The sequence below is a fragment of the Platichthys flesus genome, chromosome 17, assembly GCF_949316205.1.
Source record: "Platichthys flesus chromosome 17, fPlaFle2.1, whole genome shotgun sequence".
In the NCBI taxonomy this organism is placed as follows: Eukaryota; Metazoa; Chordata; class Actinopteri; order Pleuronectiformes; family Pleuronectidae; genus Platichthys; species Platichthys flesus.
In genome coordinates this window covers 7913321-7932366 of record NC_084961.1, presented here as the reverse complement: position 1 = coordinate 7932366, position 19046 = coordinate 7913321, and the positions used below count along the sequence as shown (strand labels likewise).

The following is a 19046-nucleotide window of genomic DNA, read 5'->3' as shown; positions in this document are numbered from 1 at the left end:
CTCGGCCCTGACTTTTATGACCCCAACATTTCTCTCTCTCTTGGGTAAGACTCTGCGATAAAGGCACACAAAATGAATCCATGATTTGTTTTTAAAAGACGGAAAATATCAAAATACAGAAATGTGGAATTTTAATGAAAAAAAGTTAGGAGCTTGTAAATTCATTTTGATAACCAACAGAACAGCTGCTACATTTCTATCCATCTATAATATGATTAACTACTTTCTACCAGTTTCACAGTTTGTTGCTAACTTTTATGACAGTACTCACAATCTTGTTTTACCCAACAAATAACACCTATTATATCTTTATTCATTTTTTATCACAGGCCGAGCACATGAGACATAAGCAGGTGCCATTTGTCACCCCTCAGAATTTGTTTTTGACTCATTACAATGTCGTTTAAAGCTCTACAAAATAAAAACTTTGGCTATTTGCTAACATGTAAATATTACAACATGGCTGAGAAATACAGAGAAACTTTAAAAAACACAATGAGGACTCTTCTTTTTTTTTTTTAAAAGAGGGTGACTCGGAAAAAAGTCACTGAAATGAAAAGTACTTGAAATTCTTGGAAATGAATTGTTAAGGAAATGCAAAAAATGTCCATTAAAATCATTAATAAATAATAAAACATCGAGTGAAAGCAAAAAAAAGGCCGGCATGCAAAAGAAGCTGCTAAATTACTGAGGACCAACTATTTCAAGATGTGGCTACATTTCAGGCATTCTTATGCGGCTGCTCCTGATGGGGTGTTTGGCAAAAACACAACGTTAACACACTGTACAGAATGAGAATAGACAAACAAATTATATTATACAATAAAAATATTTCAGAGAAAAGGTCGAGGACAGTGATCTGTACTCGATTATTTCACCTTAAAGCACAGAAGAGGAGAATAACGAGGAGGCGAGTATAACCAGTTCATGTGAAATGTCCTTTTTTATGCATTTATGGATTGTCCGTAGAAAATGCGACTTGCTTCATTGTGTAACAGTGTGGGAGGGTTTAGTGGGGGGGGCAGATGGGCCTCGGAGCTCCACAAACAGGCTGTCTCCATGTGTCAGTCAGCTTATCAGCCGGTCCATCCAGCAGTCTCTGTGCGTGTCGCCCTTCGGGGGGCGCCGACGAGCCGTCAGATCTCCGTCAGCGTGACCTTGTAGGCGTCCGTGTGGCTCTCGATGTTCAGGATGAAGGTGTCTTCGTTGGAGTAATGCTCGATGATGTTGTCGTCCATGTTCACGAGGATCCTGACAAGAAAAAGCCACTTTTAGTTTCACCTTCCGATCTAATCGGATTGGATGAAATAGGGAAACTGGAAGACGTCCTTCTGTCACTCACCCTTTTTTACTCTTCTTGTACACTTTGGTCGCTCTGTCCGTGGGCACGCTGTACTTCTCGGATATCTGCGGGAGACAAATTCAAACGGTGTTTAAACGGCTGCTCTCCTCTTCCTGACGTCGCTCTCACGTGCAAACGGGAAGGCGTCCACTCACGGCGTCCGTCAGGCCTCTGAGCGTGGGAGACTTCAGCATCAGAGCGTCGAACACCTCGTCGGCCTCCTTCCTCACGTACAACAGCACTGCGGAGAAAAGAGGAGGACGTTTACATTATTCCTGGAGCTGATTTTGGAGCATGATATATATGCTGTATGTTTATGATATATTGTGAAATGACTCACAAAGCATCAGCCTTCTTTCTGGGCTTTTATCACATTCATGCTCTGAGGAATGGGGCTTTGATTGTTACTTATAAATATCTATTTTCATTATGATGTCATGTTTTGATATTTGTTTCTTTTAATTGATTAGTCTTAAAACCTTCATAGAGGCAGAAGTAATAACAAAAGCCACAACAAGCTAGTTACATTGCGTTTTATGACTATTGATCTTAAAAACTATTAAACTTTGGGTTGTTAAAAGCTGCAATTGATCCTTTTACTGATGAATCTTAGAAAAAATTCCAGACTCTTCAACAAAAGGGGCAAACTCTGCCAACTACCACATTATTTTAATGTTGCACATGTACATTGACATTGTATCTTATACAGTATCTCTATTATCGATTCTGTTTCTTGTCTTGTTTCAGTCTAACTCACAAATTGAAATGTTTCTTGCAGCAGCAGTTCATGGAGTTGAGGCACGTGACGTGATCAGAGCAGTTCAGTTAAAGTTGACCGCCTGATCGCTCCATTTGATTTCTAATTACATTTCCCCTCGAGCTCCGGTGTCGAAATGGGATTTCTTACAACTCGCTTCCTTTCACAACCCGTAGGAATGTTCTGTTGTTGAAGAAACGTATTTTTTAATAAAGAAAATAACACTTCAAGCCCCAATGTATAAAGAAAATCTAGTAATCGTCCTTTGTTACACGTGATTATTATAAACGACCATTTCACTATAAACAAATCGGTAGAATAGAATAGAATAGTTGCTGTGGTATTCTTATTTCCTGACAGTGGTCCGGCTCCTCGTGTGCTCTTCGATTTCTTAGAAGATAAAAAAGGGGAAGAGGGCGCAGAGAGAAGAAGAGGAAGCTGCCGTCCCGTACCTCTCTTGTGCGTCTCCTCTTTGATCTGCTTGAGAGGCGACGAACACAGGTCTTCGTCTGACGGCCTGAACATCCTCTTCACCAGCACGCCCCTGAAAACACACACACAAACAAACATGTCGTGTGCGTTCCCTTTGCATGTGCGGTCACGCGTGCTTCCTCCGCACGAGCTTGGCATCTGTACCTGCGTTCATTTGCATGCTTTTTTATTTGTGTGACCCGATGTAAATGGGAATGCACATTTCCTCCCGAGGCGCACACTCACCCGTCTCTCTCAATTTCCTCCGTGTTGAAGGTAAACACCTGGAAATGAATCCAAACAAACGCGTTAAGTGTCACATTCACGTTGAGAAGACAAACGGTTCTGGTCACTTCAGGAAGGAAGAAAGAATCGGCTCTCGAGGAAGTTTAAAACCAGAAAAACTCGTTGAAATGAAGCTATCGGGTCATTCTGATACCGACTCCAGTTTCACCTCAGAGCGCCTGAACTCAGCTGACAGAAAACTGGTTCTGTGTGTGGTGTGGTGTGGGTGTGTTTGTGTGTGTGTGTGTGTGTGTGTGTGTGTGTGTGTGCGTGTGTGTGGAGGTGACGCACCTGTCCGGCCCTCTGCAGGTTGCCGAAGTGGACGTCAGGGATGAAGAGGACGGGCTGAGACTCCAGGTCGGTCATGGTCTTGAAATACGTGGCGTCGGACTTCTTGGGGGCAGATATCACACCCACACCTCCGTCCTTCCCTGGAGGTGGAGGAAGAGAGAACATTTAGAAAAGAACAGATACGTTTCCACAGCCAAGAAGAGGAAAAGGTGATCATGTTGCCTGTTTGTTTGTTGATTTGTTGTTTCTAAGCAAGATTACGCAAAATCGATTAAACAGGTTTCCAGGAAGCTTGGTGAAAGGATTCACTAAGGGTCAGGAAAAATTTAAAAACATCTAACATGTGATTAACTTTAACAAAAACTGAATGCCTTCGTAGGTACAATTATTTACAGGAAGAAAACATTTATATTTAACATGATTTCATATTAAGAACTTTTTAGCCTTCGATACAAGATAAAGACTTCTCATGCAGCTCAAACCTTTGGACTTCTTACGGAAAAGTTTTCTCTCCTCGTCCCTTATTTTCCTCTCGGCTCCCTACAAAATAAATAAAAATAAAAATGCCAACTTTAAAAACAAGTCACCAAAACATGTGGGTAAAAGCAACCAGTATTTACACAGTAAATACAGTGAACACTGTGTATATTGCATTATGTTCAGCAGAGGCTCAATGTGCATGTGAGACCACTAGAGGGAGCACTGAGGTCATTATTGAACTGCCTTACGCCGCCTCCCTGCACTCACTCTCTTACATCTGTCACACCTTTATGATTCAAAGCTGTTTACATGTGAAGATCTATGAAGGTGAAAAACAAATAAAGTGATTCTCACACATATCGCAAATAATTACGCAGTTTGTAATTAAAAGTTTAACTCAGGACAAAACTGCACGCTGATAAAACTCAGCATTACACTGTGTGTGAGGCGGAAGTTCCATGCGCGAATTGTGACCCTGTTCTTTACACCTGAATCTGATTGGAACTTTTGATGAATAAGATTTGGACTTTGTACTTGTATACGAAGAACAAATACATAAATATATACAAAAAGAGCCCAGTGTGACGTAAATCTCTGAAGTTTATACCTTCACGAACAAAAACCCTTCTTAGGACAATGTTCTAGTGTAAACTCGTCATAAATTGAATTTTAGCAGTAATAAATTGTATTAACAGTCTTACTTTTTCTCATTTTATGAATGAAACAATACATATATTGACAAAATAATCAGGATATTAATTAAGTTCAGCTCTAGTCACAACTGAGTGTTAGTCCTCCTTTAAGATGACGGATTTCAATCTGCTTTAAAAACTATTGTTTCATAAAGACAACGGAGAGCAGTAACTCTCACCACCGGAAACTCTGAGTACATTTATTAATTAGCTCATTATTTACTGATAGAAAGACCAAATCTTTATATGTGATTGCTCACCTTGTCACAGAAGACCTTGATCTGGGAGAAGGCCCGGTGCAGCGGCTTGTTGCTGCGGTTGTTGTAGCTGTACGTGTCGATCTGGATCATCAGGGGAAGACCCTTCACGCCTTTCTGAGAGGAGAAGTCCGTACTCAGACAGTTGACTGTGATGAAGATCTGACAGAGACACACGGAGAGGGGAAGAGGGTTATAAAATAAGTTCTGTTGGGTAGGAAATATAGTTGCTGAAGAAGAAAGTTTTCATTGTGCAGCTCATCGTTGAATCTGTCAAAACATACGCAGCACCTCAAAATATGGACGAGTACAAACAACTGCTGCTCAGTGAAGGACACCAAATCTCTTTGGATGCTTTTCAGTAGTTGAAGAGTCGTTGTTTCCTTTTGAGAAACATCATGCTTGCTAGGCCAGTGTTTCCTTTACAATCTGTACGTGTAGGACTCAATACTTCATGAATACTTCCACATAGATTAAAGTCCAAAGTGAAAAATGTCCATTGACGTATCTCAAGAGATTAGAACCTTGCGTCTGCTGGAATTTGGAACATTTTCTTCTCGATGCTTGGAGCTGCACAAACAAAATTCCTTTCGCCTCCGTTGCGTTCGGCTGAAGTCAAATGTTGAGATATCTGAAAGTCCTGGTAGATACGAATCAATCCGGCGTGTGAGTGCACGGTTGCATAGCTCTGTCCAAAAGAGGACATGTTTTCTTTCGATCTGTTTGAAAGATTCTTGAGACGAAACAGTGTGTGCGTTTCTTCTTCTTCTTCACATCATAACACGAGTCACCAACCGCGTTTAAATGCCCTCCTAAATGAAAGACCGGCAGGTTGGTCATTAACTTGAGCCATAAAAACTCTATTAGCCGCAGCAGTCGGGAGGAAAGCCTCATTAAAGTGTCTCTCAGACTGTGTGTGGGTGGGGGGGGAGACAGCTAAAAGTACAATGTAAGAATTTAACAACGAGATCAGTGGTTAAACACGATTTTTGGCCTTTTACCACTTTTATCGTTTTGCTTTGCTTTGTTTCGATGCATCAAAGCGTAATCCTGCAGATTGTAGATGAGATCAAATGGACAAACTTCTCTTTATTATGAATCTGTCCTTTTATTAATAATTTGTATGAATGGCTATGATTTAGATTTCCTTTGTGTCTGCATTGTTTTTACAACGTGTTGTGTTCTTCGGGTTGTCCTGTTCTAGAGAACTACAAATGCTCTATCCAATTAAGTTGCCCAATAAGCTTGGGTGTGGTCCACTTGGTGACACTGGGAGCTGTAGGATTACCTCCATACACAGATGAGCTTGAGATTGAAAAGCTCGACTTGATCATTTATTTAACTGTGGCCTTTTCTCTCTATATGTGATTCTTTTGGACTTCTTGGAACTTGAGTTCCAACTGCCAGGACACTTCCTTTCCACCGGTCCTTCTGTTTCCCAGATGTAACTGTCTATGACGGAAAAAAAGGTGCTTCCTCAAAACACACCTACAAACACAGAAGTTACAAACACAATAGATCGTAGAGCTATAGGCGATGTGGCCAAAAATAACATCAAGGTAAAAATATCATAATATCATATCGTTAGATAATGAGAATCATCACGATAAATGTCACTAGATTGTTTCTTTCTAAGTTTAAAAGTTGATTTTGGCTCCTAATCGAAGGTTGTGCCTGGTTTTTATCAGAATGGGAATTATTTGCAAAACTACTGGTGCACTCACTGGGAATTTAGTGTTATTCTCAATGTCCCAACTATTCTATTCTTAATATCAAGTTACAAATAGAGCAAAAACTAAACGATTGACGATATAAACTAGTGTTAAACCCAAAGAAATACAATCTAGTTTCTATTGGTGTTTGTTTTCTTTTTTTAGTCTAAATTACTTCACATGGTTTTTTAAGTTGCACTTTCCCTCATATATGACACCGACACGCACGGGCTTGTAGAGAACATGATGTTTCCCATCATATCTCTTTCAGGTGTCCTGTTCATTCTGACACTTTGCCAACATCTACTTTTCATTTGTAGTAATTCAAGGAGATTAAAATATCTCTTTCACCTCGTCTTTTTTTAAACCTGCCCCCCCACCACCAGCAGCAGCAGCAGCAGACCGACTCCCTGGTTGTTACACCTGCTCCCGCGCTGCCACAGGTATATTCAAGCTTCACAGTGACACAAAAGAGCAGAAAGAGAGGGATAGAAAAAGAAAGAGAGAGAGGGGAAGATGTATAGAGAGAAAAAGAGAGGAAGAGTCAATATTGGCCCAGAGGAGAGCGCTTGGATTTCCTCCAGCAACGTCTTTGTCCCCAGGCTGCTCGTAGAATGAAAGAGCCACACAGCACACACACACACACACACACACACACACAGGGCGCAGACTGACTCACGCACACAGTCGCCCGCATTCACACAGAAATGAGGGCAAAACAAACAACACAGGGTGGGTCCCGGGATCGCTGTGCGTTGGCCCTTGGGGGCCTCTGGAGTTCAAACAGCGACCGGGCTCCATTTAAAGGAGCGGTCACAAAAGGAGCGGGCCACACAAAGACGAGGAGGACAAACAGAGGGAGCAAGTACACAACGCTCGCCCCGTATGTCGGACGCCCCACGACGCGACGTTCCGATTCCGCTGTTATGAAAACACATCCGTACGATTTCATTAACGGCCGAGCTCTGCAGTGTTTGTGATGTCGACAGGCCGCGGCGCTTGCATCACACTCGAGAGCCGCTTCATTTGTCGAGTGAGTGCGTTTGTTTGCCAACACCTGAATCATCACAATGAGAAAAGAAAGAACCCGTCCTGCTGCTTTTTTCCACCCGTACACGACACACCTCCCGGAGTAAACCTGTCCCATGGGGAAAAAGACAAACGTAACATTTGTGCAGCGTACCTTGGCCTCTTCATTCACGTCCCAGGTGAAGGAGATGGCGTTGTAGGCGATTTCTTCGATGTTCCCGATGGTGTTGAAGCTCTCCTTGTAATCGGCTGTGAAGACAAACGGGAACATGATTTACTCACGTGATCACGACCACCTACAGGAAGATTCTCATACATTCACGGAATCCTCTTTAGCGAGTTGGGCTGATAGGGCTTTAAAACCCCCCTGTGATTACAGCACGGATTGGTCAATAAATGACACAAGCAGGAAGCTATTGTTGGTTGAGATAAGCAATCAAATGGCACGCTTCAATTTTTATAAGATAAAAGCTTATCTGCCTGAGCAAACAAACTCTCAGGCTTCAAAGACCCGGGAGGAAACACAGGAGGCTGTTCTGGCTCCGAGGACTGAGGGAGGCCGAGGAGCACGAGCACTGTTGACCTGTGTGGCTGCAGAGGTCGGGGGCTGGGGAAGAGCCTCGATATAGTGTGAATGGTGGTGTCTATCTAACTTATTGGATGACCCTTGTCCATGTGATTGTAAGCAAGATTGCATAGAAACACCTGAAGGGATTCTCATAAAACTGGTGGAAGGATACAGTACTCTTCAGGAAGGGGCTCATTTTGGGGCAGATCCGGATCAGTGGGCGGATCCTGGAATTTATTTTTCCAACTTTTTTTAAATTTGTGAGAATGAGTGTTCTATCTTCCCCGTTTTCTCCGGGAATAATGCATGGATGAACAATCACCCGCAATAAAGGAGCTGATATCTCTGAACTTGTGAAATTTGGTGCAGCTTGATTGAATTTAAGGTGGACTGTAATATATTTAAGATAAAATAAGGACTGTCCCAATTCTTGAATAAGTGTAATTAAGAAGATATACGGTTTTCCCTTATACTCTAAACTTGTACTGCTATTTTAAATGTAGTACTTGCTATTCTAGGAAACTACTAAGACTTTATAAAAAACGTTAACCACATACATATTCAGTAGAGATGCTACAGACACCAGTGGGAAGTCTTTCCTGGGATTTGCAGACAGTGAGAGAATTAAAGCTTTAAACCATCTGACTACTTCCACTGATGACTCCAAAGAAGTTAAATTCGTGAAATGCCGTCCTCTACTTCTCCCTCTGGATTTAAACTATCTCAGATGAGACACAGACACGAACTGGACCGATTGTCTTTGCAGGAGGAACATTTCTGCTTGTGAGCGACGTCCACTAACGTCTGACCTCCTCCGTCTTCCTAACCGACGCTTCCTGGTTCTCCGGCAGGTTCACGAAGCAGCAGGACGGGCAGCAGCATGCCGGTCTGCCAGTACCCCCCCCCCCCCACCCCTTGCTAGATAACCCCCTTTTCAAATGATCTATTCACCAGTCCCTTCCCCCACCCTGATAAACCCTCCGCCGCTATTCAAATCAGCTCTGTGGACAGCTTCAGGTTACAGGTTGCATCCAGCTTCAGGCCCACCTGACTCTGAGGAGACGGGTGGAGGGTCATTTGACTTAAAGACATGTTTAAGTGGACAACCCCCCCCCCCCCCACACACACACACACACTCATAAACTTGTCCAGTATTTGACATGCAGACAGTGAGTGTATATATAGGTATCAGTGTGTAAATGTGAATGATGGGAACATTACAAATCCTCTGGGTCAAGCTCTAGACACACTCTGTCCATTTACTGCATGGTGCACACATACACACAATCACACTCCTGCAAACACACACTCATCACAATGGGAAATGCCAAACAGGATGCCAAAACAAACCACGCTGGAGCAGGTGACCCTCTCTCTCTTATATTATATCTTGTCAGTGTTATGATAAGATATAATATAAGACACACCTAAGCTGACAGATTGTCCAATGTTTGTTTATGCATATTAATGATATGATAATACATGATGATACCTTTTCTACCTCCTGAGGCCCAGCTATGATCCCAGCCTGTGACCTTGACCTTCGACTGATGTGAAAAAAAACAATAGGGCAGTTCCTGATCTTACGCTCAACCAACGTTCCCAGTTTAATCCAAGTTCTATTGACAGCTCTCACGTTATCGCTGTGACAAACAGACGGAACTTTGATTTCTCCGATTTCCAAACACAGTGTCCATCTCACAGTCTTAACTGTCGACAACCGGGTCGGTACCAGCTGTTCTGTCGGAATGAAGACGTGTTGTCAACTGACAGGGTTTTTTCTCAGTTCATGCAAATATAGAAATTAAAAACCCAGAGCTAAATTGGGCAAGAATCCGTTTTAACAGACCAAGACCAGCTGAGGAAACAGTGTGGCTAGCATTCCTCTCCCTGCCCCAACAAGCCGTGTATAAGTGTGTGTGTGTGTGTGTGTGTGTGTGTGTGTGTGTGTGTGTATGTGTTTGTGTGTGTGTTTGTGTCTATGTGTGTGTGTGTATGTCCCATCCGCCCCTCGTCTCTCTCACATACCTCTGACTCTCTGCCTCTGTTGACAGGCCCCGGCTTGTCAAACGCAAACTGCCTACAAGCTTCTCACACACACTTGTTCCACGAGGCGTAGACAATATTTTGGTTCACATTCAAATCCATCAACCGAAAAAAGAAAAATAGCGGAAGACAAAAGGTCAGAAGAGCTCGGATCACTTTCGTGAGGCTGCAGATCGGCACACGTACACGCTCGCCCGTGGGAAACGCCTCGGGAGAAAAAATCTGTCTGATTTTCCTGTTTTTTCTTTTTCCACAAATCACTGTTTTGCTCAATCGTCCAGGCAATGTAGGGGAGATTACAGGATTTGTGTTGAGTGTCTCAGCAACACCTACAGGTGTGTGGGTTACTGTGTGTGTGGGTGGGTGTGTGTGTGTGTGTGTCTGATGGTAGAAGGTGGTGGACACTTGAACAGCCCCTCAGGCAGACAGTTGGGTGGGGGCTTGTTTGCTCTCCCTTCGGTCATTCCTTGTTTATCAGCTGAGCGCATTCCAGCGTTTGCAATGACATAAATCTGTCACCGCCCTTTTCTTTCATCTGCTCTCATTCATTAATTCAACTGCTCCGTTCCGATTTTGCCGACGCTAACACGGGAACACGGAGGAAGGAGCCGGGGCGCGATAGAAATCTTACCGATGTCGAGGACCCTCTGCTTGGCCGTGTGCTGCCGGGAGTGCCAGTACTTCCAGTACTTGAGCTGCTCGTCCCGGTTCTTGTCCTCACTGAACACGACCATGACCACACTCTGAAAACAGGGACGAGACAGGAAGCAAGTTCAGATGATTGCAGGAGAAGATCCAGTGCTTGAATTTGTGTTAGTGTAAAACCCCAAATTCCATCAGAGGCTAAATGCATTCTAATAAGTTTCTGTTCTACAACAAATCTCCGTCCAGGTGGTGATTTAAGAAATAATTTCCATCCGACCAAGAAACCTGACCCTTCACGTACATGGCCTGGGAGCAGATTGGTTGTGTAGGTACAGAAAACACAATAAACAAGATGCAACAATGGTGAGAAATACGAGCCGGGATTTATTTCCATGGACAGAATTTCATAACTAGTTGTTATCGCTGGTGGTCAGGGAAAGCGAGTGATACGACCCTATCAGGAAGCAGATTTATTTGTCATCCATTTCCTAATGTCTCAGTTTCTGCCCGTCTGCACTACAACCCCAGAGTTTTCAAACTAAAACGGCAACAGCTGCATTTCTAAACTTCTCCGAAAACACCAGAGGAGTGTGGACGACAGGTGTGAACATAGCAACAGTGATGCCTTTTGAAAACGTGGTGGCTTGGATGATCTCTTCTTCCGAGTCTCTTCATCCAGTTCCAACTTGAGTCTTATCTACGCACTAACAACCACTACTCATGTCAGTAACAATTACTCATCCAGCTAATTGCTGGGATCCGAGATATTGTGTAATAGGAGTCTGACAATCGCACAGGTGTTAAACCAAACCCAACCATAGTCAGAAAACCATGTTGAATCCAGGCTGTGGTGCATTTTAAAAGTAAATCAATCAGCTTAAAGAAGCTAAACTGCTTGTAAGAGATGATAGGAAACTGCAGAATTATCATCATTGGATGAAAAACACTTCATTCCCGTGCATGTTCTCATCTGATCCGTTGTTAATATGAAAACAAAGAACAAAAGCTATAAAAATAATAACTCTTATTCCTGATGAGGTGAAGGAGCGGAGGTGGGACTGAAATGCTCACCCGCACTTTGCTGATTGGTTGACGGAGGCGGTTGTTGGCGCTGAGCTCGTTGAGCGTCACGGCGTAGAACTGGCCTTTGTTCAGGTAGGTCATCGGCCCCTCGCCCTGCTTCTGACGCAGCGAGCGAGTGGCGTCCAGCGTGTACCGGAAGCTGTCACTGTGCAAATATACACACAGGCATAAGGAATGAGACAGGACAGGGGGGTTTGCTTTCCTTCCTAGATCACTCCCCCTCGTATTATCATTTTTATTGAGATGGTGTTTTTGACTTTTCAGGGACTTACACTCTCTCCTGATGGAACATGAAGTCGTCTGGAGCCATGGAGGAAGGTGTGTGGTACTTCTGTTAAAAAGAAACACGAGTAAACCATTTGGACACACTGAAACGGGAATTTTCTCAGAGAGGAACTGGTTAAACAGGAAACGTTTAACTGCTCAGTGGTGGCATTGTGATGATCCACTCAGATCAGGACGACGATGGCGTTCTCAAGAAAAAACATCAACATCCACTTGTATGTTCTTGTTCAGGTAACAGACCTTTGGACTCAGTGATTCATAGTTCAACGTCTCTCTGTCTGAACGTAGCATGAAAAAACGACAACTCCACCCAACACTCGCTGACTGTTACACTTCCCTACATTTCCCACGGTGCCTGTGGTTTGTAGAAAGCCAATGCTGACATAGTCTCTTGAAGTAAAACCTGCCTTGTGAATATATTTGAATTTGAATTTGAGGTCTTTATGAGGTATTTCTTCACTTTTTATTGCTAAATATAAAAAATAAATCTATTTATTTGACTTATTATAATGTATCTATTTGGAAAGTTATCAGCAACAATAGTGTCAAATACAAAACTGATGAAACTGACCTAGAAATGTATGGAACAAAGGTTATTTTTGAACAATACTGCTGTTTGTCTGGTTTCCCCCTGGAAACAAAGCCGTGTCTTTGTGTGACCTCAGTTTTAATATGTCTGAGTCGTTAAACCAGTGGAAATGTGATGTCTCCTTCTTGAATTCATTTATTGAATAACTTTAATAGAGATCTCCCTCCGTCAGTGTGTATTGTTCCTGTACAGTGACAACACAGTGTGTGTCTCTTTCCTCACCCCGTCCCTCTCGTCCTCATACGGGCTGTCGGGCGGACTCTGCTGGTCCTCCTTCACGTACGAGCTGTGGCTGACAGTGGTCACCTCGTACGGACTCTGTTCGTATATCACCCTCGCCGGCTCCTCTGCCTCCACCCGGTAGTGAAGCCCCGGCGCCGTCGTGAAGACGGACGTGTACACCTCGGCCTTCACCACGGCCCCCGACGTCACGGCCCCACCGCCGCCCGTCGAGCTGCTGAAGTGCTCCCGTTTGTTCTCCTGGTGCTCCGTGTTCAGCGACAGGTTGACGGGCACGGACTTGAGGACCTGAACGCGATTGTCCAAGGTCTCCATCTCGCTTTGGCTGCTCGGCAGCGTCGACCTGAACAAACAGGTGGATTAGAAATTATGTATTTTGGCAATTTATGCTTTGATTTCCTTCTCTACACACACTTATTGTCACATAAACCCAGTCAATCCCACAGAAACATAAATACTGACTCGTGAATCAAATATGTATTAATCCGCAGCTGCAAATAGTCCCCAAAGAATGATTCAATGAATGAATAATTTTTGCTATGAACTACCTTTAATTATTTTTGCTATGAACTACCTTTAATTGAACTGCCTTTATGAACTACCTTTAAAAACACAATTTAATTGTGTTTTTAAAGTCCTATTAACAATAGTGAGCCTATTCCTGAGCCTATAGCATCTGCTAATAAGAAAGAGAAAATGTTGGTGATGTTGTTTCATATAAACTGCAAAATGGTGCAGACCAGTTTCACATACTACACATTAGTTCCATGTTTTAAGAGGGAGATTCATATCATGAAATCTTCTGTCACTCATCAAGATGATTTTTTTTCTGGCCTCAGTGCAGCCTGAGCGGAAACAAAAGCCCACATACACACAAAGTGCTTGTCTTGTTATCTTCAGCTCATAGTTCTGCGTCAAGATGAGGATTCTCTTTTTATTTCTTAGCCTTTTGTATTAGATTGTTATATAGGTCAAATACCTGTGTTATTGAACTTAGTGATTTAATTCCACAAACACACACACACACACACACACACACACACACACACACACACATGGCCCTGTCTGTGCATGTGTACCCTTGACTGACCTCTTCTCCTGTTCCTCTGTAATTTCAACAACTCTGGAAACTGGCAGGAGCCTCTTTTCCTTCGGCACCTGAAAGGAGAAAAAGACGCCGTCATTCAAAACTAAAACAGGAAGTACAACATCTCTGTATTTGGTTTGAATAAGTCGGAGCATATTCGATCAGTGATTTATGTACAATACGAGTTTATTTTTGTGGTCAATTAATTTGCAGTAAATAATATAATAATGAAAGCAGATTACTTGTGTTAACAGTGTTTTAGATGTGGATTTCTCATCAGAAATGCATTGCACCCCAAATATTTGGAGCATCTGAGTCCATCTCTGAACCTGCTCCATAAAAATGATGCTTCTTTATACTTTTTAAACCCCTGAAAACCACATATGCTCTTGTTGTATGTTCTATGGTTTCCGGACCTTGTAGTAGTCGTAGAGCAGGCCCAGGGCGTTGGCGCTGTCCTCGTCTCCGTTGATGCTCATCATGGCCTTGGTGGCGGCGGTCAGCGGGTTCTCCAGGTACGTCCGCCATGCCTCGTCCTCGCTGGTGTAGGTCCGACGCACTGCAGGGAAGGAGCTCTCGTTGGGGACCACCACCACCAGACGCTTACTAGCAAACACATATAAAGACACTTGAATTCAAGGGTGACTGTGCTTAGATGTTATCACTCTATCATCTGGGTTTCCTTAAAAGCTAATTTCCTAGTTTGCAAAATAAGTTATTTGTTGGACGGCTGATTGACAAGGAAGAAATATAAAGTCAAAACTCAAAGATCTGTTCATTCGTCATTATTTGGGTTACTTTCTATATGCAATCAAAAGTACTGCTGCCTCATTATTCCTGCCTGACAGGTGCGGATCCTTCTCTTTACACTGGAGGCCCACTTAAGACGAGATCACAGACCAGTTAAACACACAGTGTTGTCACAACATTTATTTGAACACAGGCGGCTCAGAATGTGTCAACTGTCACTTCGTAAATGAGTGACGCAGGTATAATGTCACACCTTTAAGAAAACAATACAATACATTATATTCATTACTATACTCATGCAGCTTCCAATTCCCCCGTGGTTTATTTGTTTGAGTTTACAACAACTCAACAAGAAGAGTTAATATGGAGTAATTTCTTTCTATGAACGTACTAGACATTTTAAATATAGATTTCGATATAAACTAATTCGTATTGCATGTGTGGTTTCTTTGATTGACACAAACTGCTGCCTGTCAGGTTCCCGTGCCAAATAGGACACACATGTCCTGCCCCCATGTCTGTGATGTCACACTGAGAAACCGTGGAATAAAAGAGGTCGGAACAGAAAACAACAACCAGGAAGCATCGGCTCCACCGTGTCTGACCTACGGATCATCACAGCTTTTTTTAAATGCTCATCAGGTCATATATTTAAATCTCTTTCAACAGCAGCTAATCGAGCTGTTGCCATATTTCATTGATCGTGAATTTATCACAACATTTGATCAACTTCTCTCCATGGCACCTGCTTTTTTAAATAAGACCACAGGCAGAAAAGACATGGAGGTGATGATGTTTATAATGTGATCAACTCTACTCTAGTGGATCGGACTAAATGTTACCACACTGTCGAAACAACAGCAGACACCTGTTGTCCCAGCAGAGCTGATGCGGGAAACATGAAGCAGCAATGCACTGCAGAGTCTCTGAGAAACCAGCTACACACATCCACACACTAACAGAATTACATTTTCTAATAATTTTTCAAAGCACAACCCCCTCCCCCATACACAAGTATGGTTGCATTGACATAAAAGTAAATATGACTGTGTGAAGGCCACATCATCTACTGCTGCTAATACTAATGTTACTACAAATAAGAAGAAGATGAAAAATTAGAAGTAGGCAATCATAAAATGAGAAACCTCTAATCTACATTGTAATTGAAATATCTACTCATAATTATATAAAGCTACTTAAAATGAATTTATAATACTTTTTAAATAAAAAATGAAATCACCAAAAATAATAATAGAATAGAATAAAAATGTACATACATTTTAAAACGTTCTACATTATTTGTTGGATTCAAATATAGCATATGCTCCTTGACATTTTGAGATGGTTTCATCCGATTCAAACCGTGTTATTTGTAATATTTAATCAGATTACACATTAAAAAAAATTAAGCAGATTGGAAGTGTTGTTCCTAGATATTAAATAAATGAAATGATCGATTGTTAGTTTCTATAGGTACAAAGCCTATAAATGGGAGTTCTAGTGTAACACACAACATCGCAGTTCAGACCAACAAGCTGCACAAACAAACACATGCATCGCACTTCAAAAGGCCTGAAACACGAACGAAAGCTTAAACTGTTTTAAATCAAAAGAAATTGGAACGTTTAGAAAAAAATCTAGTCCTGTGCACTTTGCAGGATGCCCCCCCCCCCCCCCCCCCCATCCGTCAAAAATGGCGAATTCCGCTCGAACGAAATCCACGGAGCCAGGAGAAGTTGTCAAGAAAAAAATGACAACTTCTCCTCCAGAGCCTCAGATTTTAAATGACGTCTCCTTCACTATGACTTATTAACGAAAGTAATAAAACATGACAAATAAAGATTTCCATCCCTGAAATAACAAGATTCTGACAACAAAAGCAGCTTTCCCCCTCTTATAGATAAAAGACTCTCTGATGAGAAGGCATCTTGTCCTCTCGTGGTAGAACTGATGGGAGATCCTCTCCTGCGGCTCGATCACTTACTTGTCTGACTCCTGTGACATATTTCGATCCTTCCTGGAGAAACTGGACTTTCAGGTCGGAGCAGGTAACAGAGTGAGCGAGTTTCCAGAAGTTGAGCTACAGGTAAGGCGACTTTTCCTCCGCCTTCCCCCCTCGGAGCGGCGGCCTCTCCCCCGCGACACCTGGCAGGTAGATCCGCCTCAGACCTCCTCCTCCTCCTCCTTTCTCCTCCCGCTCCTCCTGCTCCTCCTACGTCTCCTCTGGAGCAAGATGGCGACAAATATCAACACATCGGGCCGATATTATCAGGTTTAATTGCGTTGGCTCGCTTTAATGGCCGCGCGGCAACTTTACGAGGAATTCCTGCGCTGTGCCTTCCAGGGCGAGGGAGAGTCTGGGGTCACTGCTGATTGGCCGCTGCGGAGCCGAGCTGAGCGACGATTGGCCTAGGCCGGAGCGAGGCAGGTAGAGGTCCCGCCTCACCTGCGAGCGTAAAGACCGGGATGAGAGAGAGAAGCAGGAAAACACAGCTGAGGTTCACACAAACACTTCTATTGGATTTCACTTATTTACTTTTATCATTATTATAGAAATGAAGAAAAAAAATCAATTAAATCAATTAGGAAACCAAGGTTTCTAGTGATGGAGCTCTGAGATGACCTCTGACCTCAGGTTTTCTTTACATATATCACTGACCTGTGTGTGTGAGTGTGTGAGTGTGTGTGTTCCAGGTAATCTCAGAGTGAACAGACAGAAGGCAGCCAGGGAGGAGCCCTGTCATTAGCGGACGGGGCCATTGTCTCCTTAATGAAGCCATTGTATGAGAATGAGATACCAGTGTTTGGAACTGCAGTGCCAAAGCAAACAGACAACAGTGTGTGTGTGTGTCTGTGGGTGTATGTGTGTTTTTGTGTGTGTGTGTGTGTGTGTGTGTGTGTGTGAGAGTATACTTCTATACAGATATCTTTCCGTTCAATGTAGAATTTTAAATGCAGGAATGAGCATCAAGGTTCTGCTGCATTTCAGAGGCAAACACGCTAAATGTACAAAATATGGTTTCCAAACTGGTTTGATGTCTTCTCCAAGAATTTGCATGACAAAATAAAGACATTTTGCTTAAGGATGCCTTCAGGCGGCCTCGTATGGAAATGTAAAAATTGTGTTTCAGATTCAGTTTAACCGTCACTGGTGTTTTGTCTGTGTGTGTGTGTGTGAGTGTGTGTGTGTGTGTGTTTGCGTGCACTGTGGATGATGCTATCCTCCCTTGTCTAATTTGTTTTTCAGAACACCTGGGCCTCCGCAGAGCTCTCTCTCTCTTTCTGTGTGTGAGTGTGTTTAAATGGAACTAGATAAATACAGGTGGGGTCATTTTCTTCTCATAGATACACACAGATAGAGAGATGAACGAGAGAGACGAAAAACAGGGAGGAAGAAGATTTAAAGTCTCTCAAAGGAAGAAAGTAGAAAAGATGATTTGCTGATCAAGTTCTATTATAACTTTATTATCACTTTTCCTAATGAACTTGGCTGTATTACGCAAAGGGTTTACCTGTGTCCAAAGCCCTGAATATACAGGACACACAAAACTACCACAGAGAGATAAACTACCGCAAAGATGCTCACGACTATAACAACAAGACTCACAACTGCCACAAACAGATATAAACTAACACAAAAGAAACAAAACAACCATAAACATGAGGGAGCTCCCAAATATAGTTGCAAAAACGACGACAAAGATGCTTATAACTATCACATTGAGACACAAATAGATGCAAAACCACAACAAAGCTTGTTTGCTCACACACAAAAAAGAGACACAATACTATCACTAATCACTAACACACAGACAGAAAACAAAAACAAACTAAAACACAACATCTAAAATGAGAAGTAAAACTAACACAGAGACATACAGAAACAAGTTTGTGTGTCTGACAGTGTTGTGTGTCATACCCACATTGTGTGTATGCAGAGGGGAGGGGCTTTGTGATGCACAGGATGTGCCAATGGCCCTGTTGTCTCATATAATGACTGAATAATTTATCATTCACTCAAAACAAAGTGGGAAGTATGTTGTTCTTGCCTCCATCACAATAATGGTTATGTATAAATCTTTCTCTTATCTGTATATTTTCCCTCATGACCTGTGTCTGATGGAATGTCTGCCATGCGGCGCTCTGACAGCTGAAAGAGTGCGAGGGCCACTGTACAAGCTGCCACAAGCACACTGCAGAGTCAGGGGCCGAGAGCCACAGAATACCTGCCTGCCTCTGTGTGTGTGTGTGTGTTTGTGTGTGTGTGTGTGTGTGTGTGTGTTTCCCAGTCTGTGAGAGAGGTGAAAGGTGTATCCAACATACCAGGAGTTTTTGTGTGAGGAGAAGCAGCTTGTCAGGACTTGGCCAGGATTAGGTGTCTGAGTCGGAGCTGTTTGAGCGCAGGTTCCTCTTATTTGTCATCCAGCTGCATTAAAA

The 19046-nt window shown here is 42.8% G+C and overlaps 1 protein-coding gene across 1 annotated transcript; it reads right to left on the bottom strand.

Annotated features, from left to right (window-relative positions):
- Window positions 1–116: 116 nt before the first annotated feature.
- Window positions 117–16846, bottom strand: grhl2b (grainyhead-like transcription factor 2b). Its single transcript, XM_062409821.1, has 16 exons — window positions 16594–16846; window positions 14276–14465; window positions 13863–13930; window positions 12755–13115; window positions 11931–11989; window positions 11647–11803; window positions 10562–10673; window positions 7471–7565; window positions 4579–4737; window positions 3629–3686; window positions 3147–3286; window positions 2817–2854; window positions 2552–2643; window positions 1498–1583; window positions 1343–1407; window positions 117–1251 (listed from the first exon to the last, which is right to left on the bottom strand). Exons 1-16 carry the CDS (start codon window positions 16611–16613, stop codon window positions 1137–1139), a joined length of 1815 nt encoding a protein of 604 aa, XP_062265805.1. The 5' UTR covers window positions 16614–16846; the 3' UTR covers window positions 117–1136.
- Between the last annotated feature and the right edge of the window lie 2200 nt (window positions 16847–19046).

Bases quoted from the DNA above. Each gene is read 5' to 3' on its own strand.
- grhl2b (XM_062409821.1), bottom strand. From the start codon at position 16,613: ATGTCACAGGAGTCAGACAA. The intron at 13,931-14,275 runs GTCCGGAAACCA...TTCTCCTTTCAG, and splicing joins TGCTCTACGACTACTACAAG to GTGCCGAAGGAAAAGAGGCT. The intron at 11,804-11,930 runs GTAAGTCCCTGA...ATATTTGCACAG, and splicing joins ATGTTCCATCAGGAGAGAGT to TGACAGCTTCCGGTACACGC.